Source organism: Pholis gunnellus, assembly GCF_910591455.1.
Source record: "Pholis gunnellus genome assembly, chromosome: 2".
NCBI classification, from domain to species: domain Eukaryota; kingdom Metazoa; phylum Chordata; class Actinopteri; order Perciformes; family Pholidae; genus Pholis; species Pholis gunnellus.
In genome coordinates this window covers 26,565,487-26,584,821 of record NC_136536.1, presented here as the reverse complement: position 1 = coordinate 26,584,821, position 19,335 = coordinate 26,565,487, and the positions used below count along the sequence as shown (strand labels likewise).

At 42.5% G+C, this 19,335-nt stretch overlaps 1 protein-coding gene across 2 annotated transcripts in view; it reads left to right on the top strand.

Annotated features, from left to right (window-relative positions):
- The window catches only part of atp2b3b (ATPase plasma membrane Ca2+ transporting 3b), a gene marked incomplete at both ends in the record, with an annotated part of 58,194 nt that extends 47,712 nt beyond the window's left edge, over window positions 1-10,482 (top strand). For both annotated transcript variants that reach the window (XM_079182267.1, XM_079182266.1), the window contains 2 exons: window positions 1,625-1,807; window positions 9,979-10,482. In XM_079182267.1, the coding sequence (XP_079038393.1) occupies window positions 1,625-1,807; window positions 9,979-10,482 (687 nt within the window). The remainder of the gene's footprint in view (window positions 1-1,624; window positions 1,808-9,978) is intronic.
- Between the last annotated feature and the right edge of the window lie 8,853 nt (window positions 10,483-19,335).

Here is a 19,335-nt window from a genome sequence, read left to right as displayed (position 1 = left end):
TGAAACACACACGAGAAGTAACACGGTCGTGCTTGTTGAGGTCGTTGACACGATCACGTCTAGGTGGTACCCCACAATTTGCAAAACACTCACAAGATTGTCAAGGTTAGGCATTGACCCTGAATAGTTAATGCCATGATAGGTCATCAGGCTGGGCCTCGCTGGAGGTTTTGCAAGTTTTCGCAAATTGTTATCGTTATCATATAAGGAGGGTGGAGGATGAGGTGATGATTGAGAAGAAGACGCTGCTGAAGTCTGGTGGTTTGGCAGCTGATACTTCTGTATGTCTCTCCAGACAGCAACAGGTTGTGGCTGGTGGGTTTAGTCTTTCAATATCCTTTAGCTCTTTGCAGGCACCTCTCATCACTAATATCACTGATGCTCAGTAGATGGTACCAGTGATGTTCTGGGTGGTTTGAATCCCCCGCTGTAGATCTATGGAGCCAAATCCAGGTCAATAGTTTTGATCATTTGAAAAACCTGAAAGTTCAAGTTGTGGTCTTGAACATTGAAAAATACAGCAATATATTCAAAATAAAAATAAGTGAATGAAAAGTTCTTTTGGGTTGAATTTAATTTTGATACAGTTCTGGAATTTTTTTGAAAACATTTTTTTTGTTCATTTTTTATTTTTCACTTTCATATATATTTTGATATTTTAGGTTTTATATTTTCAGATTCAAATATTATTTTCTTTGGTTTCTTATGGTTTTTTCACTTTCAGATAATTTTTTTTCAGTTCAGACTTTTGACCCTGATCTAACGTGTCATCAACTGAGAGGGGCGTGTCATCATGAGTGACAGCATAACAAAGAAGGCTGAGGACTTCCTCAACCACGTTGCCTTCAGGTAACGTGGGCACCGCGAGAATTATGATTCAACACTTTCTATACACCATGTTCACTTGAATGCAGTGGGGAAAAAACTGTGAGCGACAGCTATTCTGAAGGAAACTTCGGAGATGGGCCGGTGGTGTGCGCGACGCCGCGGGGCCGGGATTCCACCTCACCCGGCACGCTGGCCCTCACTTTCATTGCGCCACGGGGTTTGCTTCACCTATCACTATTTCTTAAGTTTGCTTAAGAAATAGTCATTTAGGATGGAGATGTGTGAGGACCATGTCAGGTTGTCTGTGATGCTGATCCCCAGGAGCTTAAAGCTACTATGTAGACAGAGATGTGTGTCTTCGCCTCCTTTTTTCTAAATCAACCGTCAGCTACTTGGTTTAACTGACGTTGCGCAGCAGTTTGTTCTCTGAGCTCCACTCTGAAGGTTGTTGATTGTCTCTTTATGAAGTTGTTGTTTGTAATCCGGCCGATAACGGAAGAGTCATCTGCAAACTTCACAACAGAGTTCTCTTCATGTTTGGGGTAGCAGTCGTGGGTGTACAGCGTGAAAGAGGCGGCTGAGCACACAGTCCTGGGGGGCTCCAGTGTTCAACATGGTGCTTGTGCGCCGATGTGCGATGCCGAGCCAACGTTCATTTGAACTCCAAAATCTGTCGCCGAGCGGAAAATCAGAGCTTAAATCTGTGTACGGTGGTTAGAAAAGCTCAAACCTGCTCAGTATAACGCCATACGAGCATCTTCTGGTCAAATAACAATTTAACAAACCTGGCTCACAGGTGATCGCCACAGTGCCCACGGAGCGGCTGCCGTGCCTGAAGGAGGCGGGGCTGGGCCTGGAGCCTGGGGAAGATGAGGGTGAGGAGATGGCAGAGGATGAGGAGGAGATTGACTGTGCTGAGAGAGAGCTGCGCCGGGGACAGATCCTCTGGTTCAGAGGACTCAACCGCATCCAGACCCAGGTACTGTGACCAGACCACCAAAACAAACCTCAACCAAACCTCTTTCCCAGGAATAGACTCAGAGATATCCAGACAGCACAACACCTCAACCAGACGCTCTTGGTCATGACACACCAGCAGTTTGTTTAAGGTCAATTACAGATAAATGGGGATTTGCTAGAAGTGTAATGAAAACCAAAGACACAATTCTGTATCGCAAAACAATCTCAATGGCTGATGTTTGCAATTTTTTAATCAAGTGCTTTATGATGAAATGCAAATTAATTTGGGGGCATATAGTTCCTGATTTGTGTAGTAACACTTAAACGCTTAAATAAACTGCTAGTATCATGGCCTTTACACACTAGCATGAGAGACATTTGGAAAGAAAGTCCTTTAAGAGATGAACTGCATTGTTGACTCTTCTTTGACAGATATACAATTTGAGTTAAGTTTAAACACTGTATCTGAGTTCTTCTTGCTCTTCAAAAGTCTGTATCTCATTCTGTCTGTGCCGTTATTCTGACTTGTGCCAAACATAATGATTCCAGTTTTTTCTCTCCTACACAGCTAACTTTTCTGTTCTGCGGGTGAAATGGCTTTATCTAACTTGGAAGTGGTATTTTAGAGGCTCATAAACATCATGAGAGAGGATAAATGTTGTGATTGTGTGTGTCGCTACAGCGGCATTTGTGTGCATGAGTGACACATTGTGTTCAGGCTAAGTAGACAGGCTGTTGACGTGCTTAACTATTTCAATTGATTGATCCTTGCACTGCTTTGTGTGAGAAAGTACATTAAGACAGCGAAACAGCATCAACATGACAACAAGCTGCTAACAGCCTCCTAAGCAGGGTTAGAGATCCAGTCAAGAGTCTCTGCTTAAGTGCCTTTGCTTAGATTGGTCAGCTTTTCATTCAGAGGGTTTGGTCTGAGTGTGCAGATAACGATTATGCATGCAAACACACACACACACACACACACACACACACACACACACACACACACACACACACACACACACACACACACACACACACAACCTCATATACACACAGTCATCATTTATGATTCTTGCTCGTCAATGATAATGGGAAACACGGAAGCCCTGAGAGGCAAGTGAGAAAAAGAAAGTCTGATCTAAATGTTTCTAATTGTTCTCTTCTGTGGTTGTGACTTAAGAACAGGTGACGTTTCTTAATTCTATTTTCATCTGTGAAACAGACGGGATTTTTGTCTTTTTGTCAGGATCATTTTATAATTTTTTTATTTGTCTGTGAAAACAAATGACACACAAGAGGCTGAAGTGCACCACTACTGCTTCTAAATAGGACACAAAGTATTCTGGCTTTCTTCCAGCTGTGTTTCTTTATGTATTACGAGAAGAAAAAAACAATAAAATAAGTTATTTAGGATGATCCTGCCAAAACTCTTATTCCCACCTATTTCACAGATTAACTCTTTTAAAAATTTTGAGAGATTTTCCAGGCAAAACCTTATTTTTCACGTTTCTTTAAAGGCAGGGTTGGTAATGGCTATTGTTATTATTCACAGGCATGTAAGTAGACAGGCTCATTACAGGCCTGTGACAGCCACAGATACCAGATTTTTTTTCAGAGCCTTATATTCATTGATTGCTTTCAGGATGTAATAGAAATTTCAACAGCAATATCAGAAATGTTTCTGAAGAATATTACCAACCCTACGTTTAAGACATAAAAAACAGGAGAGAGAACAATTTAGATCAGACTTAGAAAACGGGTCACCAGAATGTTTTTCTCTATTTTTCATCTCAGGGCTTCCGTAGACAGCAGTTGTGCAACACTAATGCACATTTGCCCTTAAAGGAAATTTGAATGCCGTTTCTATCATTTCTGCTGCGACAGAAAATGGGTTTAAAGGTCCACAACAGGCGCACACACACACGCACACTCAGACCAGCCTCTCCTGCCCTCACTGAGTGCTGCTATTTTGTCTCTGTCCTGCAGATGGAGGTAGTGAGCACATTCAAGCGAAGCGGTTCGTTTCAGGGAGCGGTGAGGCGGCGCTCCTCCGTGCTCAGTCAGCTCCACGACGTAAACACTATCTCTACCCCCTCTCACGTAGCTCTCTCCACCGCAACAGCCAATACCAGCCCAGCCCCCGGGAGTGAGTCCGCCGAACGCATGTACACACATACACACACACACAGACACGTATACCTGCATACATACCTGCAGCCACTTCCTCTCTCTCACACACACTCATTCGTAGACACAGACACACACACTGCTGCACGGCACGTGGACTGCAGTATTTTTACTATCTATGGTTGTGTCCCTCCCCCCCCCGGCTCGCTCGCTGCTCGTGTGTGTGCAATGTCTCCTCTATTCTTTTTTCTGATTCTCCCTTTCGAACAGCCCGACCGGCTGTGTTCTGGTCTGGTCTAAATCCAGTCCCGGTCCCAGTCCAGAGTCTGTATTGTTGTTGCGTGTTGGTCGGTGCAGGAGGCGGCTTGCTGTTCTCTCTCTGTCTGAGGCGTCCTGACTGACATGGAGCACTTTACAAAGACAGACAGTGCTGTTAAAAACAGGTAGTGATTGATTTACTCCTACAAGGCGAGGACGCATCCTAAAGTTCAGAGAGCAAATGGCTGCTCCTCCTGCACCACATGTTATTTCCTGTCTGTGAATGAGGTCAAGCGTGGTTACTGTGGTTGACCCCTGCTGTAAACATTGCTAATGTAAAGGAGTGGTGTCATTTCTCTTCTCTGAAAACCAAGAGAATGTAGTGTTGCTGTAACAACTCTGTGACTCCTGTTAATGGTAGGAAATGCTACGATTCGATTTTACTCATACTCATTACCAAATGGCTTTCATGTGGCTTCTGCAATTCTCTAAAGTGTAAACCTTCGAGTATAAAAGCCCCATAGGACACTGCTGTTTTCAAGACTACAGTAAAAAAGTGTTCCCTCTTCTGTCACAATTGATTTCTTTCTCCTTCTTTTGCTCCTCTCACGTATATCCGGTGCTGCAATTGTTGTAAACTGGTTGTTTCTGTAACAGTATTTCCAGCTCCAACGTCACAACTTTGCCCCCCCCCCACCCCCCTTCGATGTCTCCAGATTTCTCTCTCTGTGCAGTCTGTTTTTTCCCCCTTGCTCTCTCTCTCTCTCTCTCTCTCTCTCTCTCTCTCTCTCTCCATTACTGCTCTCTCCTTTTCCTTCTATATTTATGAGATATTACAGGTTCCCTGTTTGCAGACATATTCTGTGAAATGTGTTCTTATTGTTCTTCATAAGTAGAGTTGTTCTCTTGTAGAGGTATTTAGATTTGACCAGATCTAAATACGGGCTCTTGTGTAGCATACTGATAAGATTTCTTTAGTAGGTTTCTCTTCATTTTTTTGTAACTTATTTTTTCCTTTCCCTCATCCCTTTTTATCATCCTCCCATCCCCTGACTAGAGTAGCGTCTACCTCTCATGTTTTCTCTTGATTTCTTTGTATGTCAGTTCCGCACGTGTCTCGTTTGCAAGTGTGTTTATGCGTGTGCATCTGCTGACATATCTGAGAGCCGTAGTTTGACTTGTGTGCGTTTCTTTGTCAGTGTGCGAGCGTGTGCCTGCGTGTGGTTGTGCTGTCTCTTCATTTGATTGTCTTCATCCCTCCTCTCAGTTGTTTCTCCTTTCCTTCCTTGCTCCCTTTCGTCCATCCTTCCCTCCTTCCATTCCAAGCTGCATTCCTCCCCACGCTGCTCCATCACCTGTAGGTACAGATACAGAGAGGCGCTGCTGACACCTCAAACCAAAATGACCAAATGAACCAAATGAATTGACAAGAGGGAATGCTAACTTAGAACTTAATGTGACTCAGGTTTGCTTCTCTGAATCACTTCATGTCGTACGGATGCAAAATGTACAATTGGTCCCGTTTGCTATTAACAACACTTAGAGTCTGTAGCTTTAGCGGCTCTGTGAGGCTGTTCTTAGACACGCAGTGCTTTAAGCTACATGCTAATGTCAGCAATGACAATCCTAACATGCATTAGCAGGTTTAACCATGTTTGCCGTCTTAGTTTAGTGCGTTAGCATGCTAATTAGCACTTAGCACAAAGTAGAGCCAAGGCTGATGGGAATGTCACTAGTCATGTAGGTGTTTGGTCATTAGAGAAAATAACATTTTGACCTGGTAAAGGTCTGGATGAAAAGTCAGAGGATCACCAACGTGATAAAAACTCATCCTGACGGGAACATTAACGTCATGGAAACCCATATAATAACTGTTGACTAGAAAGCCATCAAAGAGCTGCACTGAGTGACACTGATCCTTCATAACCATGAACACACACTGTGGTTTGTTTTCACTCAACCCCACATACACAGTCCTGCTGCTGGAAATAACTCACTACTGCATTAAATGACTGAACAAATGCACAATTATTATCTCTTCCTGTGTGAACATTTGCTCATAGAGCTACCGCTCAAACTACAGTTTGAGCCTTTTTTAAATTCACAACAGTACTTATCTATAAATCATGAGAAGAGCAAAGTTACGCTTAAATGAACGCTCCTGACCATTTTAATGTAATTCAACTTTTATTATCTTGAATATGTAAACCAGCCATATATACGTTTGATAATTCACAACTTTGTTTTATGCATGTGTTATTGAAAACTTATAAACACGTTAAATACTTTATAAATGAGACCAACTAAATGCATTTAGACTTTCTATTTCTTAATTATTAATTTACAATTATCAGAAGAACACAAACATTCAGGCTCCCTCGTGAGGCTCAAAGGTGTACTGCAGATATACATTTGAAATGAAAGACTATGGAAGAAATTATGCACTTTTATTTGGCGACCAGTATATACTTCTGCGACCCACCTGGGGATCGTTTGGAATTGACTGCTTTAAAGGAATACTTCACCCTTAAAATGGCCATTTGTAGTCACTCACCCTGTGTTACCTTGAGTTCTTTAGGAACACTTGTTTTTTCTTGCAGACCGAAAGTGTGAAAAGTCTTGATGAATTGAGGTAAATATAGCAAAGCTATATCATATTCATCAAGTCTTTTCTCTGTTTTCTGATGTTTTGGGATTCTCTGCTTACCGTGGAGGCATGTCAAGGTAACATGCAGTGAGTGATCGATATACTAATGGTCATGTTAAAGGTGTTGAATTCCTTTGAGTTCTTTCCTTTGATTGTCTTAAACCTGATGAACAGCTACAAGCATACACTCCAAATGATTTCCCATTTGTCATCAAGACAGACTGACTTCTCCCCCGTTCATTACTTTACTCCATTACCCAGACTTGTATAGCAGACCCAGCCCTCAGTCTTGGCACATTGCCCTGTTGCAGTATGATTTGCGTAAGTTCTGACGTGATCCAAATCCAGCAGCGCTGAGTGAGAAAAGAGTTGTGTGAAAGAAACATCTTAAACATTAAATGGAGATATCAAAATGATATGAGTAGATGTCTCTGCTTCATGCTTTCATCCACCTGAGCTGTGCTACACCTTAGTGATCCTTCTGGATCTTTAGAACCGATCTAAGGATCCGGTTTGTTTTCATTTCAGACTGGCCTAGTTTCATCTGCCAGCAATACACAGATATAGAGGAAGTTTGGTCAGGAAACTATGAGGGGAACAGGATGTTTAGGCCAAATCTCAAATCCATCCTCAGCTCCGCAATTCTTTGCTAAACTTCTTTCACATTCAAAAAGAAGATTTCCGCCCTCAGTTCTCGCTCGTTCCGTGGAATGTGCATTGAATTGAGGAAGGTGTATGGATTAGAGCTCAGTCATCACATCACATCAGAGTTGAGCCTCACGGTGGCAGCCATCTTCCTCACAGCTTCTCCCTGTGTTTATGTTCTGTTCCCATGAGCAGCCTCTCTACCTTCCTTCTGGTACTTTCACCATCATTGTTTTTCCATCAAGCGCTGCTGAAAGAGCCGACAGGGAGAGAGAAAGAGAGACATAAGTAACACAGCAGTGCCCTGACCTCCAGGCCGCTCTGGTCACACTGGGAATGTTATATACTCGAAAGTTTACTCTGTCCTCTGGGACAAAAATGAAAACAAACGTGAGAAAGTAACATTCTGACACCTTCTCAGTCTGCATGAGGTGTTTTTCTACTGTCTGACAGGCTCTTTGGAAAAACAGATAAGCACTGAACCTACTGCTTGACCGTCTGTCTGTTCGTCTGTCTGTCTGTCAGTCTATCATACATGGCAGAGTCATATATAGAGACTCTTAGTTTGGCCGACTGCAGCACTGACCTCCATTCAGCAGCCCGACCATTTGCCTCTCATAACCACAGTTTGGACTCCAGCAGGTGTCACAGTGGACTCAAAGCTTCCCCGCCACAGATCTTGCCCGGCCAAACGGTCTCTATGTAGGGCTCTGCCTGCCTGTGCCTGTCACTGTACTTGCATTGAACTGTCTCTGTTTCTTTTGAGCTCATGCTGCTTCTTTTCCTCTGTTTGGGCTTTGGGGAAGGGTGCATGGAGCAACTGCCATGGCAAAGGAATGTGTTTCCGCACGCATACACCAAACACTGCGTAATGCACCTTCAAGTACACTCATAGACCTCACTCTTGTGAGTGAGTGTGTGTGTGTGTGTGTGTGTGTGTGTGTGTGTGTGTGTGTGTGTGTGTGTGTGTGTGTGTGTGTGTGACAGAAAGAGAGCATAAGTGACAACGATTTCAGCATGACCTGGCTGCCTCTCTCTTGCCACAGGGCTGACGCCCAAGCTGTGCTCTGGCCTGTGAACCAATCATCTTCTGTTTCTAGTAATCTAACCAATCGCACACTGTTCTAACCTGCTGATTCTTGTGATGTCGCCATTCTGTTTGTTTTGCTTTTTCTATCCTGCAGCAACTTCACTATCAGCATCATCATTATTTCAATCACTCTGCTCTCCTCTGACCCTCACTGCTGCATGGCTGCACGCATGTGTGTGTGTGTGTGTGTGTGTGTGTGTATAAACCAGCTCTCTTTAACAAACAGCACCAGTGATTGACAACTGTCCGATGCATGCAAACGCCAACCTCTAAGCCGCACGATGTGGAAACCGCTGAACTGTTCACTCAGTTACACTGCTGCTGCTGCATGCACGTGTGTGTGTGTGTGTGTGTGTGTGTGTGTGTGTGCGCGCACTCACTGCTACAGGTTACTGCCATTTCTATTTTTTATTTTACTGATCATTAAACTAACACACCATTCCTGATTCTTCTCCATCTGTGCCTAACAACCACCCTTACCTGTGTGTGTGTGTGTGTGTGCGTGTGTGTGTGCGTGCATGTTACCCAGTGTGCTGAGGTATGAGTGTTTTCTCCACACATACTGGATCATCACTCACACACACACACACACACACACAGGTCTGTATGTACAGATGGTGTGTATGTTGTGAAGCGTCCGCTGCTGTTGTGATTATGGCCATGAAATGCTCTCGGTTTGTTTGGTGTGTGAGAACTGACATGATAATATGTCATTAGCCAAATCATTTTGATTTCTTTTTTTGTCTGTTGGGGACAGACAGGATCAGGTAGACGCTCTCTTGACACTGCATCAGTAAAGATATTTATGTAAATACAAAGTTTCAGAGATGGCCTTGATCTCTTAACATGGAATCCTGCACAAGATAAGTGAGGACTAATCCATGTTCCCTCAAGGAGGAGACATGAATACAAAACCAGTGGCAAAGTGATGTTACAGATACACTGGCCTTTAAATTTGATGATTGTTGCAAACTCATGCCAAGAGGCTCAAACGTTGATCACTTGTTAACTTCCTCACATGACAAGGCGATACAAATGATTGGCGCTGTTTGAGTGTTTATCACATAACAACACTTTTCACACTCCTTCATGTGTTTCAGGACTATTTTAGATTTGCCAGATGGTAGATGTTAGCCGCTTAGCTTAATCCAGGTAATACGATTATTTTCAGCTTCCAGAGCAGCACTGAGTCAATTTTTTATAGAAAATAAACGAAACACCAAAGTTACCAATAGAAGTTATGATCTTGTATAAACTTTAACTGTAGCTACCTGGTCCTGAGTGTCTGTCTGTCTGTCTGTCACTGTTTGTCTGCTGGAAGACACAGGTCTCTGGGTTTCCCTTGTATCTCTTCTGCCCCATTTGCATGTCTGACTTCTCTCTTTCTTGTGGTTTCTCTCTCGTTCTTCCCTCCTTTCGGCAGATGCGAGTGGTGAAAGCATTCCGTAGTTCGCTGTACGAGGGCCGGGAGAAACCGGAATCCCGCAACTCCATCCACAACTTCATGGCCCACCCGGAGTTCCTCATCAACGACCTCATCCACAACATCCCGCTGATCGACGACACTGACGTGGACGACGAATCAGAGCTCAGCAGATACCAGCACCTGCACCCGGCCCTCCGAAAGCCGCCTCCCCCTCCTGCCCAGCCCCCGGCCCGCTCCCACCCCACCCGCCCTTACCGCCAGTACAGCCTCCCGGTGACCCCGTGCAACCGAAACAACAACAACAACAGCAGCAGCAGCAGCATCAGTTCAACAGTCACCCATGGCAACAAAAACAGCATTGACGCAGTAACCCCCAGCAACCAGAGCCCACATCACCACCAACCCCACCAACACTACCACACTCATCATGGCAGGGACAGGCCGGTGAAACCCTCCGTCCCTCACCTAGCCCACCTCTACTGCGTGGAGACCTCCTTATAACTGAGCTGAACGTGGGTTTGTGTGGGATGGGAGAGGGGGGGTGGAGTCTTGGGTAGAAAAAGGGGAGCGGAGGAGAGGGCTGAGGACTCACGCATGACATTTTCACCCAATCTCCCTTACAGCAAGCTAACATGAGGCAGCGAAGGACGGGGGAGATACCGGAGGGAGACAGTGGCTGGAGACTTCAGCTCGTAACTCCCTGAGAACATTGTGACTCTCCCTCCTTTCGCCCTTGCTTCAGCCCTCTCAGTCCAACCCACTGACTCCGCCAGCCCCCCCCCGACGCCCTCGACCCTCGAACCCACCACCCCGTCTGTCGCCCACCCTGGAGACCCCGCCCACCCCATCCCGCCTGACTTACACGCACACATGTCACACACACGCACAGGTCTGCTGTCGCTGCGTTGTCCTGAGTGGCGGTGGGTTGAGGAGAGAAGGGGGGGACGGACATCCCCCAAAAAACGACACATCCTTCAATGCTTCAGCAGAACAGGGCCATGTCAGGGCCAGAGGCTGACTCACTCTGTTTCTATTGGTGTGCATCATTAGTGTTGTTGTCATCACCCACCTACCTACCTGCCATAGCACCGCCGTCACCTCCTCCACCATCGATCTATCTACAGACACTTTTAAATCACTCATTGGCTCGCAGTACAAGTAACACGCTTTGTTGAAGCTTTAACTAAACTTCAATTCCATCTTCTGATTCATTTATCTCTGCACATAATGGTTCTCATTCATTGCTTTCTTTCATATCATTTCATTTATTTCTTTTCTCGTTCTCTGGAACTTTTACATTGAGCTTCTTTTTTTTCAAACATATTTTTTTCTGTCATTCCTCTCTCTCTCTTTCAATGTGTGTTTGTGTATTGTCTTGTCTCTTCTGGAAAAAAACTAAACAAAATAATAACAAAAATAGAAATTGCAAACAGAGATATTGTTCATTTAAACCTAATAGTAAATAGTATGGCTGCAAAAATAAACTAAAGGAGTTGGGGAATACATACATATATATATATATATATATATATATGTATGTATGTATGTATGTATATAATTTGTATGTTTGGGAGGCGACAGCACAGAACTTGTCATATTCATCTCTGTTCTTTCTCCAGCCCAACCTGCCCAGTCCTTGAATGCCGCCCCCCCATAAGTCCACATGACCTGTTTTCTGTAATAATGTCCACCCTGCCATGAGATGATCCAGTGTGTGTGCCGTGTACATGTATACATACATTAGCCCCGTACCGGACTAACTTCCTCCTGCCATGCTGATGAACTGATGAGTATGCGTTTGGTCATTTTCTTCCACTTCACTTCTGCTAGGGTTCCATCAGCTTCTCTCTTGCTGTTCCTCAAGGCATTTTGTAATTTCCTTTGTCCTGTCTCGTCCTTTCTGGTCTTTGATTGGTGTGTGTGTGTGTGTGTGTGTGTGTGCCAGCTTTATTTTTTGGAAGCATTAACCCTTTAAATGCCATCAAACACACAATGCACAGGCGATGGCCCTTTAAGACTTAACATGCACTCACTTACAACCCGCCCTGCTCATGTGCCATCGTGTCGTCTCCATCATGTACCAGTGCCCTCTCCAAGAGTTTTGTGGACAAAGAGATTGTTTGGATTGTTGGACGTTAGATCCAGTCATTTTTACAGTGTGTGTGTGTGTGGGGGGGGGTCTCAGTTTGATGTTTAGAAGCAACCGATCACTCGAGCTGTCAGGCCCATGTGTCGTATGTCGGTGTTCAGCTTTAGCTTCAGGCCCAAAGCCCCACTCAATCAGGTACAACCAATGAGAGCTCATGTGTCGTGTCCATTTGTCAACTATTGTGCATTTCTCATCATCGTGATGTTCTGTTAGTTGTTTGAGAAACTTTAAAGGAACACTCAGACAATACACGTGGTCACTTTCCTGCTGGGAGTCACATGAGGAGATTGGTACAATTGTCTGCATGCTAAGTATGCTAGAGTGGGTTAGCCTAGCTTAGCATAAAGACTGGAAACAGCTTCCCTGGCTCTTTCAGAAGTAAAACAAAACCAGCCTACAGCACCTCTAAAGCTAACTATTTAAAACGGTATATCTCATTAGGTTTATCTGTACCTAAACATGGTATCTACAGGTCTTGAAAAGTTTTAAAAAGCATTGAATTCAGTTTCCTAAATTAATAGCCTTAGGAGGTATTGAAATGTCTTGAATTTAATTTCCAAAAGTCAAGTATAATCTCTTGGCGGTCCGGAGACATAGTGAACACAGGTGCTATTATATTAGATACCAGTAGAAGGATGTTTTTTCTTTTGGACAGAGACAGGACGGCTGTTTACCCCTTTTACCAGTATTTCAGCTAAGCTAACAGGCTTCAGCTTCACCTTGAATGGACAGATATGTGAGCGGTATCAATCTTCTCAGAAAGAAAGCCAATAAGCTTATTTCCTAAAATGTTACAGCATTGCTTTAAGACATATTCTTCCCAATGTAAAACAGGGCATAACATGCTGCATGAGCACACTCCAACAAAAAAACGGAGAAAACAAAAATCACATTTGGATATCCCCCCGTGACAATGGCCCTAGTGACATCACATTCCACGACCTCAACATTCCATAGAACATACATTCCAAACAGCCGCATCACATTCCAGACCGGGTGTGCGAGTGCCCTCCTGTATCCCATGTTGCACTAGGTGTGGGTGAACCGCTGACTCCATGTTGCCTCGGAGCATGACTCCCCCCCCCCCCCCCCCCCCCCGCCCCCCCCCCGTCCCTCGGTTAACCCCCGTTGATCTCCCCGAGTTATCAGCCTGTCCCACCACCACAGAAAGGCAATGGCAGACAATATGCAAACAGACTGCCATGTCAACAGCTGTCCCCAGAAGTAGGATAGGAAGTCTTACAAAGATGACGACTCATGCAAACACAGTGAAAGAACATGTCCGTCCTGCTGGTTCTGTTTGAGGATGCGAGCAGGGCTCTCTGGGAACACCCTCACCTGTACAGAACCCTGTCTTCTTGAATGCCCATCATCATCATCGCCACCACCCTTTCGGCGTGGGCCGGTGGTGACATTGTATTGGTCTGTCTGTTTTGAAGCATGCATTTGGTATCATTAATGTCACTCTTTATGTAAATCATTTAGGCTACTGTCACTACTGTGTGCTATGATCACTCTACATTTGCTCTCTTCCTCTCACACACACACACACACACACATATATTCTGTTCAAGTCCAACCTACTCTACTTCAGCACCTCTTAGCACAACTCTATCAATGCTTTCTGAAAACACACACACACACAGTGAACAACAGGCTAATACTCTACAGTGGTGTAAATTTGACTGTCCAGTTCCAGCCATCTCTGTCCATCCGTCCAGCCATGTTACATCATGATGTTGTGAGACCGTTTCACAGAAGGCAAAACACAATGTGAAAAAGAATATATTATATTTATCAAAACTATAAATTGTACAACTGCACCACTACTGTACAGATCGCCCAAATGTGCACATGTGCATCTTTGATTTACAGGTACTATGTTCCTGTTACACTTTGTTTTTTTTGCTTTTTTTAGGGGATGTTTCTTTCTTTTGATCCTATTGCTTTCTGTAAAGAGAGGAACAACAAAATGGAAGCGCTTGTATATTATGATTATTTTAGATTTTCTCCATCGGTGCTCCCACTGATGGAAAAAGACAGTTGCACATTCTCCTGAGCATATTCTGAGGGCTGTGTTTTCTGTCCATTGAACAGCCCCTGAAGTGTGCAGAGGTGTGGAGATGCCTATAGTCTCTTAAGACCAGAGACACCACTCTGTAAATAGGGAACAGGAGATACAGATGTACCTCATTATGATCTAAAGGACTGGACAAAGTGGAGACCCAGGGAGGATGGAGAACTGGAGGGTGATGCAGAGCTAGAGACTGCAGAAGTGCAATGCATCAGTGCATTGTTTAGGCTGCTCTTTTAGATCTGCTACAAGTATTTACTGCCATGTAACGATGGGGGAGAAATTAACGTTTTACATTATTCATTATACATACTGTTGTAAATATTGTGTGTGGAATGGTCCCCCTTCATGCACAACGCAGTGCTGTTCTGCAGACAGAAAATGCAGCCTTAACTGTGCTGAAATGAAAAAAGACCAAAAAAAAATGACAACAAAACATAAAGACTATTGAATATATTAAAGAGTTACCTGCCTGTTATTTAAGCGAATAAATATCTATATATGAGAAAGAACACACCTGTATACTGTAGACTAAATCTGTATGGAAATCTAAGAGAATTTAATGGGAATTAAGTCCAACACCTTTTGTCTGTATGAAAGAAAAAATACATCAAAGTATTCTACAATAATAACTTTGACAAAGTCTGTGTGGTCCTGTGTTGTTTGTTCACAATGATGCAAGACTGTATGTACGTTTGAAACCTCTGGAAGAGTGACACTTGGTCGTTTTGTTTTTAAAGAGATGCAGTGTTTATTCTGACTATGCTATGTTTATGCCTCACAGGCACATTTTCTAGCATGTAGAGCAGCCTTTATGCCACTGCGTCACCTTTTCTGAATTGTAAGGCCACTGTGGAGTTTTTATGTATGACTTAATGCATGAAAAAGCGTGTAGGCTAGTACTTCAGGAATGCACAGAGTATCTCTAATTGAGTTGATGCAAGAACAGTACGTTTATTTCTGCAACAACTAAGGTATCTTATTAATGATGTTCACGTCTCCTTCAAAGGTAAGTCTGCAGTTAAAGGGACAGAACACAAAACTGTGGCAGTGATCTGACAGGTCACAAGGATGAATGATTTAAAAGCAACAAATGGTTAAAGGTTCCACATTGTAAAATGTAAACTCTACAAGTCTGTTTTATTATAAAGCAGGTCTTTATAATATATAAAGGTATATTTACGATATACACTACCGTACAAAAGTCTGGGGTCACCCAGACAATTTCGTGTCAATTTTCAGTTTCTTTGCAATTTCTCTCATGGAATAGCTTCATTTCTAAGAACAAGAATAGACGGCGAGTTTCACATGAAAGTTCTCTTTTTCTGGCCATGTTGAGAGTATAATCCAACCCACAAATGTGATGCTCCAGATACTCAACTAGCTCAAAGGAAGGCCAGTTTTATAGCTTCTCTCACCAGCATAACTGTTTTCAAGGGTTTTCTAATCATCAATTAGTCTTCTAAGGCGATTAGCAAACACAATGCACCATTAGAACACTGGAGTGATAGTTGCTGGAAATGTGGAAATCTATACACCTATGTAGATATTTCATTAAAACCAGACGTTTCCACCTAGAATAGTCATTAACCACATTAACAATGTATAGAGTGTATTTCTGATTAATTTAATGTTAGCTTCATTGAAAGAAACAGTGCTTTTCTTTGAGAAATAAGGACATTTCTAAGTGACCCCAAACTTTTGAACGGTAGTGTAAATACTGTGAAAGTATTGAAATGCTGAAGAAATACACAAACGTTTTTGGACATTAAACCGTGTTAATATGTTATAGAAACCCAAAATATAAGTATAAACCTGGAAAATAGCATGATATGTTTGCTTTAATACATCATATCAGATTTAAAGACGGACCAGAATACAGATACATGTGTGCTGTCAGTTTTGTGGCCTGTCCTATATAAATGCACACTGTGAAGAAGACGTGTCATCATTAATAACTCTGACACTATTAGTTGTTGTGTTCCTGATCATTCATGAAGTACTAGCCCGTATTTAAGTCATGCTTTTAAAGGTGAGGCTGCACACCTCTCTGACCAAAGCCAAGTCCATAGAAGGATTATCGGTGGTGATTGTGACAATTGGAAACACAAAGATATGAACACATTTTCCTAAGTATTGATTGTGTCTGGAAATCAGCATTTGTGGGATGTGTTGCAGATGATTTGATTCAGTCTAGTCATCTCACTTTGAGATAAAAGGATGAATGAATGGAGGCTTGGATGAGGATTGATTTTCAAAAACCTTTTCACAGCGGATCTCTCGACTTGTCATATCAGGAAAAGCACAAGTGGAACTAATAACGCTGGGTATCTTTAGGTGATCAAATAAACACCAGCAAGGCCTTCTCTGCTGGCCTAAACAGAATCACAAAGTTATAGCTATTTTATAATTTCATATTTTTTCTTAAATACACTACATGTATTATAATTTATAAAAATATGTTTCCCATTATCTTATTTTCTCATTGCACAGCTACTGTGTTCCTCAGTTGCTCTGCTTCCAGTGCAGCTTGTTTTTAGTAGAGCTTTTATCCAATCAGATTTCACCTCTGTGTCTCTAGGTAGAAGAGAGGCCCCAGGCCTGCAGACTCACAAGCGAATCCATGTACAGTTTAAGTGAATGGGGACGATATTGTTGATTGTCATAGTCTTCAACCAATCAGATCTTTAGTTTGAAATGTTGGGCGTATTCTTTGATGTGCCAGAGCTGCTAGCTGGCCTACAAGTACGTCAGCATTAGCTTGCAGCTCAGTTTCCAGGTGCAGCTCTGCAGTGAGGTGCGAGCACGTGACTATCGTGAAACGAAACTTAACAGCAGAAGCTTAGTTGGAGTAGTGAGAGTTCAAATTGAAAGATATGGAAGAAATTATGACATTTTGCTTGGTGTAGATTTTTTTTTTACCAAGCTTTGTTTTTTTAACACTCAATGGCTGAATGAGGAGAAACGGTTTTATGAGTTGGGATTTAGCCGTGTGATTAAACTCTTTGTCAACAAAGAAAGGAGCATGGAATTTGTCTTTAAGTGATCAGCATTTGGTAAGTCAACTGTTTGTTTTTTTACATCTAATATATGAATGGCCCTTGAGTGTGTAGTAGAATGCGTGTTGCTGCTGTTTATTTCCCGCTAAGCTAGTTAGCGTAGCCTCCCAGAACACTTGCAGAGCCCCAGCTGTTTTTTGTTGTTGTTATTTTGGTTCTGGTTCAGAGGTCACACAGACCATTGTCTCCTACATGAGCGCAGAAAACATATTTCCCACAATTTAAGCTTCTGCATTTTCCAAATGCCCTATTATTATTCTAACATATTGTTCGGTTTGTAAGCCTTGTACCCAACGGTTTAATAAGAATAGATGTATTATTACAGCCCTAGAAAGCAATAATAACCATAGCTGTGGCACCATCGTGAGGTTATAAGGTGGTGTTTCAGCTGCAGGACAGCAGTGAAGGCCCAGGTATAAAATGCACTGCCCGCCACTGGTGTACGCTGTATTTAGAATCTTTTCAACACCTTACCTTGCTGTCAGTTATCCATATTCTCTTTAAGGCCACAAGACTCCTTTGACATTTTAACCTCACAGGATACAGGTGGTCTACTGCGGCCTCCATCGGTTAGTTAGTGTGGTTGTGTGACTTTGGTCAGTTTGAACTAACCCTTTAAAACACCAAAGTATTTGTCAGAGGAGTCCTGCAGCTTTAGCCAGCATAACAGCTTCGGTTTGTCTGACAGAAAGGTGAAGCAGTAAAACTGTTGTTTGGGCAGGTTTTAGCCCATGTACTCCAAGTCTAACACCTAGGAGTGTCAGCTTGGCAGAACAGTTTTTTTTATTTTTATGTATTTAGTTCTGTATTAACTCCACTTACCTAAACTCTTCTTTAATGAAGTATTGAGTCACAGGGTTGCGAGCGGCATGCTGTGCTATAATACGAAAGCATTATTCGATAAGCTTTGAAAAGTTGTGGGGTTGTGGTGTTCGAGGAGATTGCAGACATGAGTTGGCTCTGCTCTCGTTTATCAGGACCAGGAAAAAAATGGAACCCGAGAATAAACGTTGTGCTTGTCCAACTGTAGAGGGATGTCAACATCTCCTGTCTGATATATTTATAAAACAAGATGTATCAATCCTTTGTCTTGATTGCATGTGCACATTTACAACTACAGTATTTAACTTTCTACCAGACGCAACACTTTACTCACCATTTGACATTTACAATCTGTAAAAAATAACCAAATAAATGGTTTATTACACACTGATGCATTTGTTGGCAGATGTGTATATTAATACATTTGTCAACTAAAAGCTCCTTCTTACGGCCCCCGTAAGATAAACAGATAATGAATGACAATACAGTAAAATGTTTTCATAGAAGTCATAATTCTTGACAAATGCTGGACATTAATGCACATTTGAAATGTTTATATGCTGCTCATAAATGCTTAACAGGGGGACTAAAAGCATCAGTGTTACTATTAGTTTGCTTTAAAGATTCAGCTTTTTGACAAGCTTATCGATCTCCATAAATATGCATTTTTACCGCAAATCTACTATGAAATGAGTACATATGTAAAATTGTCATTTCCCTTTGACACACGCAAATTCATGGTTCTTGTTCATTAGACTCATTTGATTTCTTACTGAGAGTTCCTAACCTTAGGTTTAGCAAAAATAATGGAAACAGCTAGCCAGACGTTGTACTAACCTAACAAAATCAGACAACCAGCAACTAATTAACTCATTTTACATCTTATTTGTACAAAAACAAAAAAAGAAATTGTCAATTTATGGTGGTGTGAGGAGTTATGTGCACTACTACTTTTTGTCTGCACGCAGTAACTTTTCAGTCTCTCCTGGTTGCCACAAATTGCTGGTTTTACAATGGTTTTACCGTGTCTCTATGAACCCAACAAACAAGATATGTGTCAGTGAGCTTTAATAATAATAATAATAATAATGCTGGTAGGGATCCTCACTCAGTCTTCATGCTAAACTCAGCTAACTGGATGTAGCCTCATTCTAACATACAGACATGAGAGTGGTATAGATCTGACCATCTGTCAACTTGAAAGCAAATAAGCCTTTTCCCAAAATGCAGAACTGTTCATCCATAGCTGG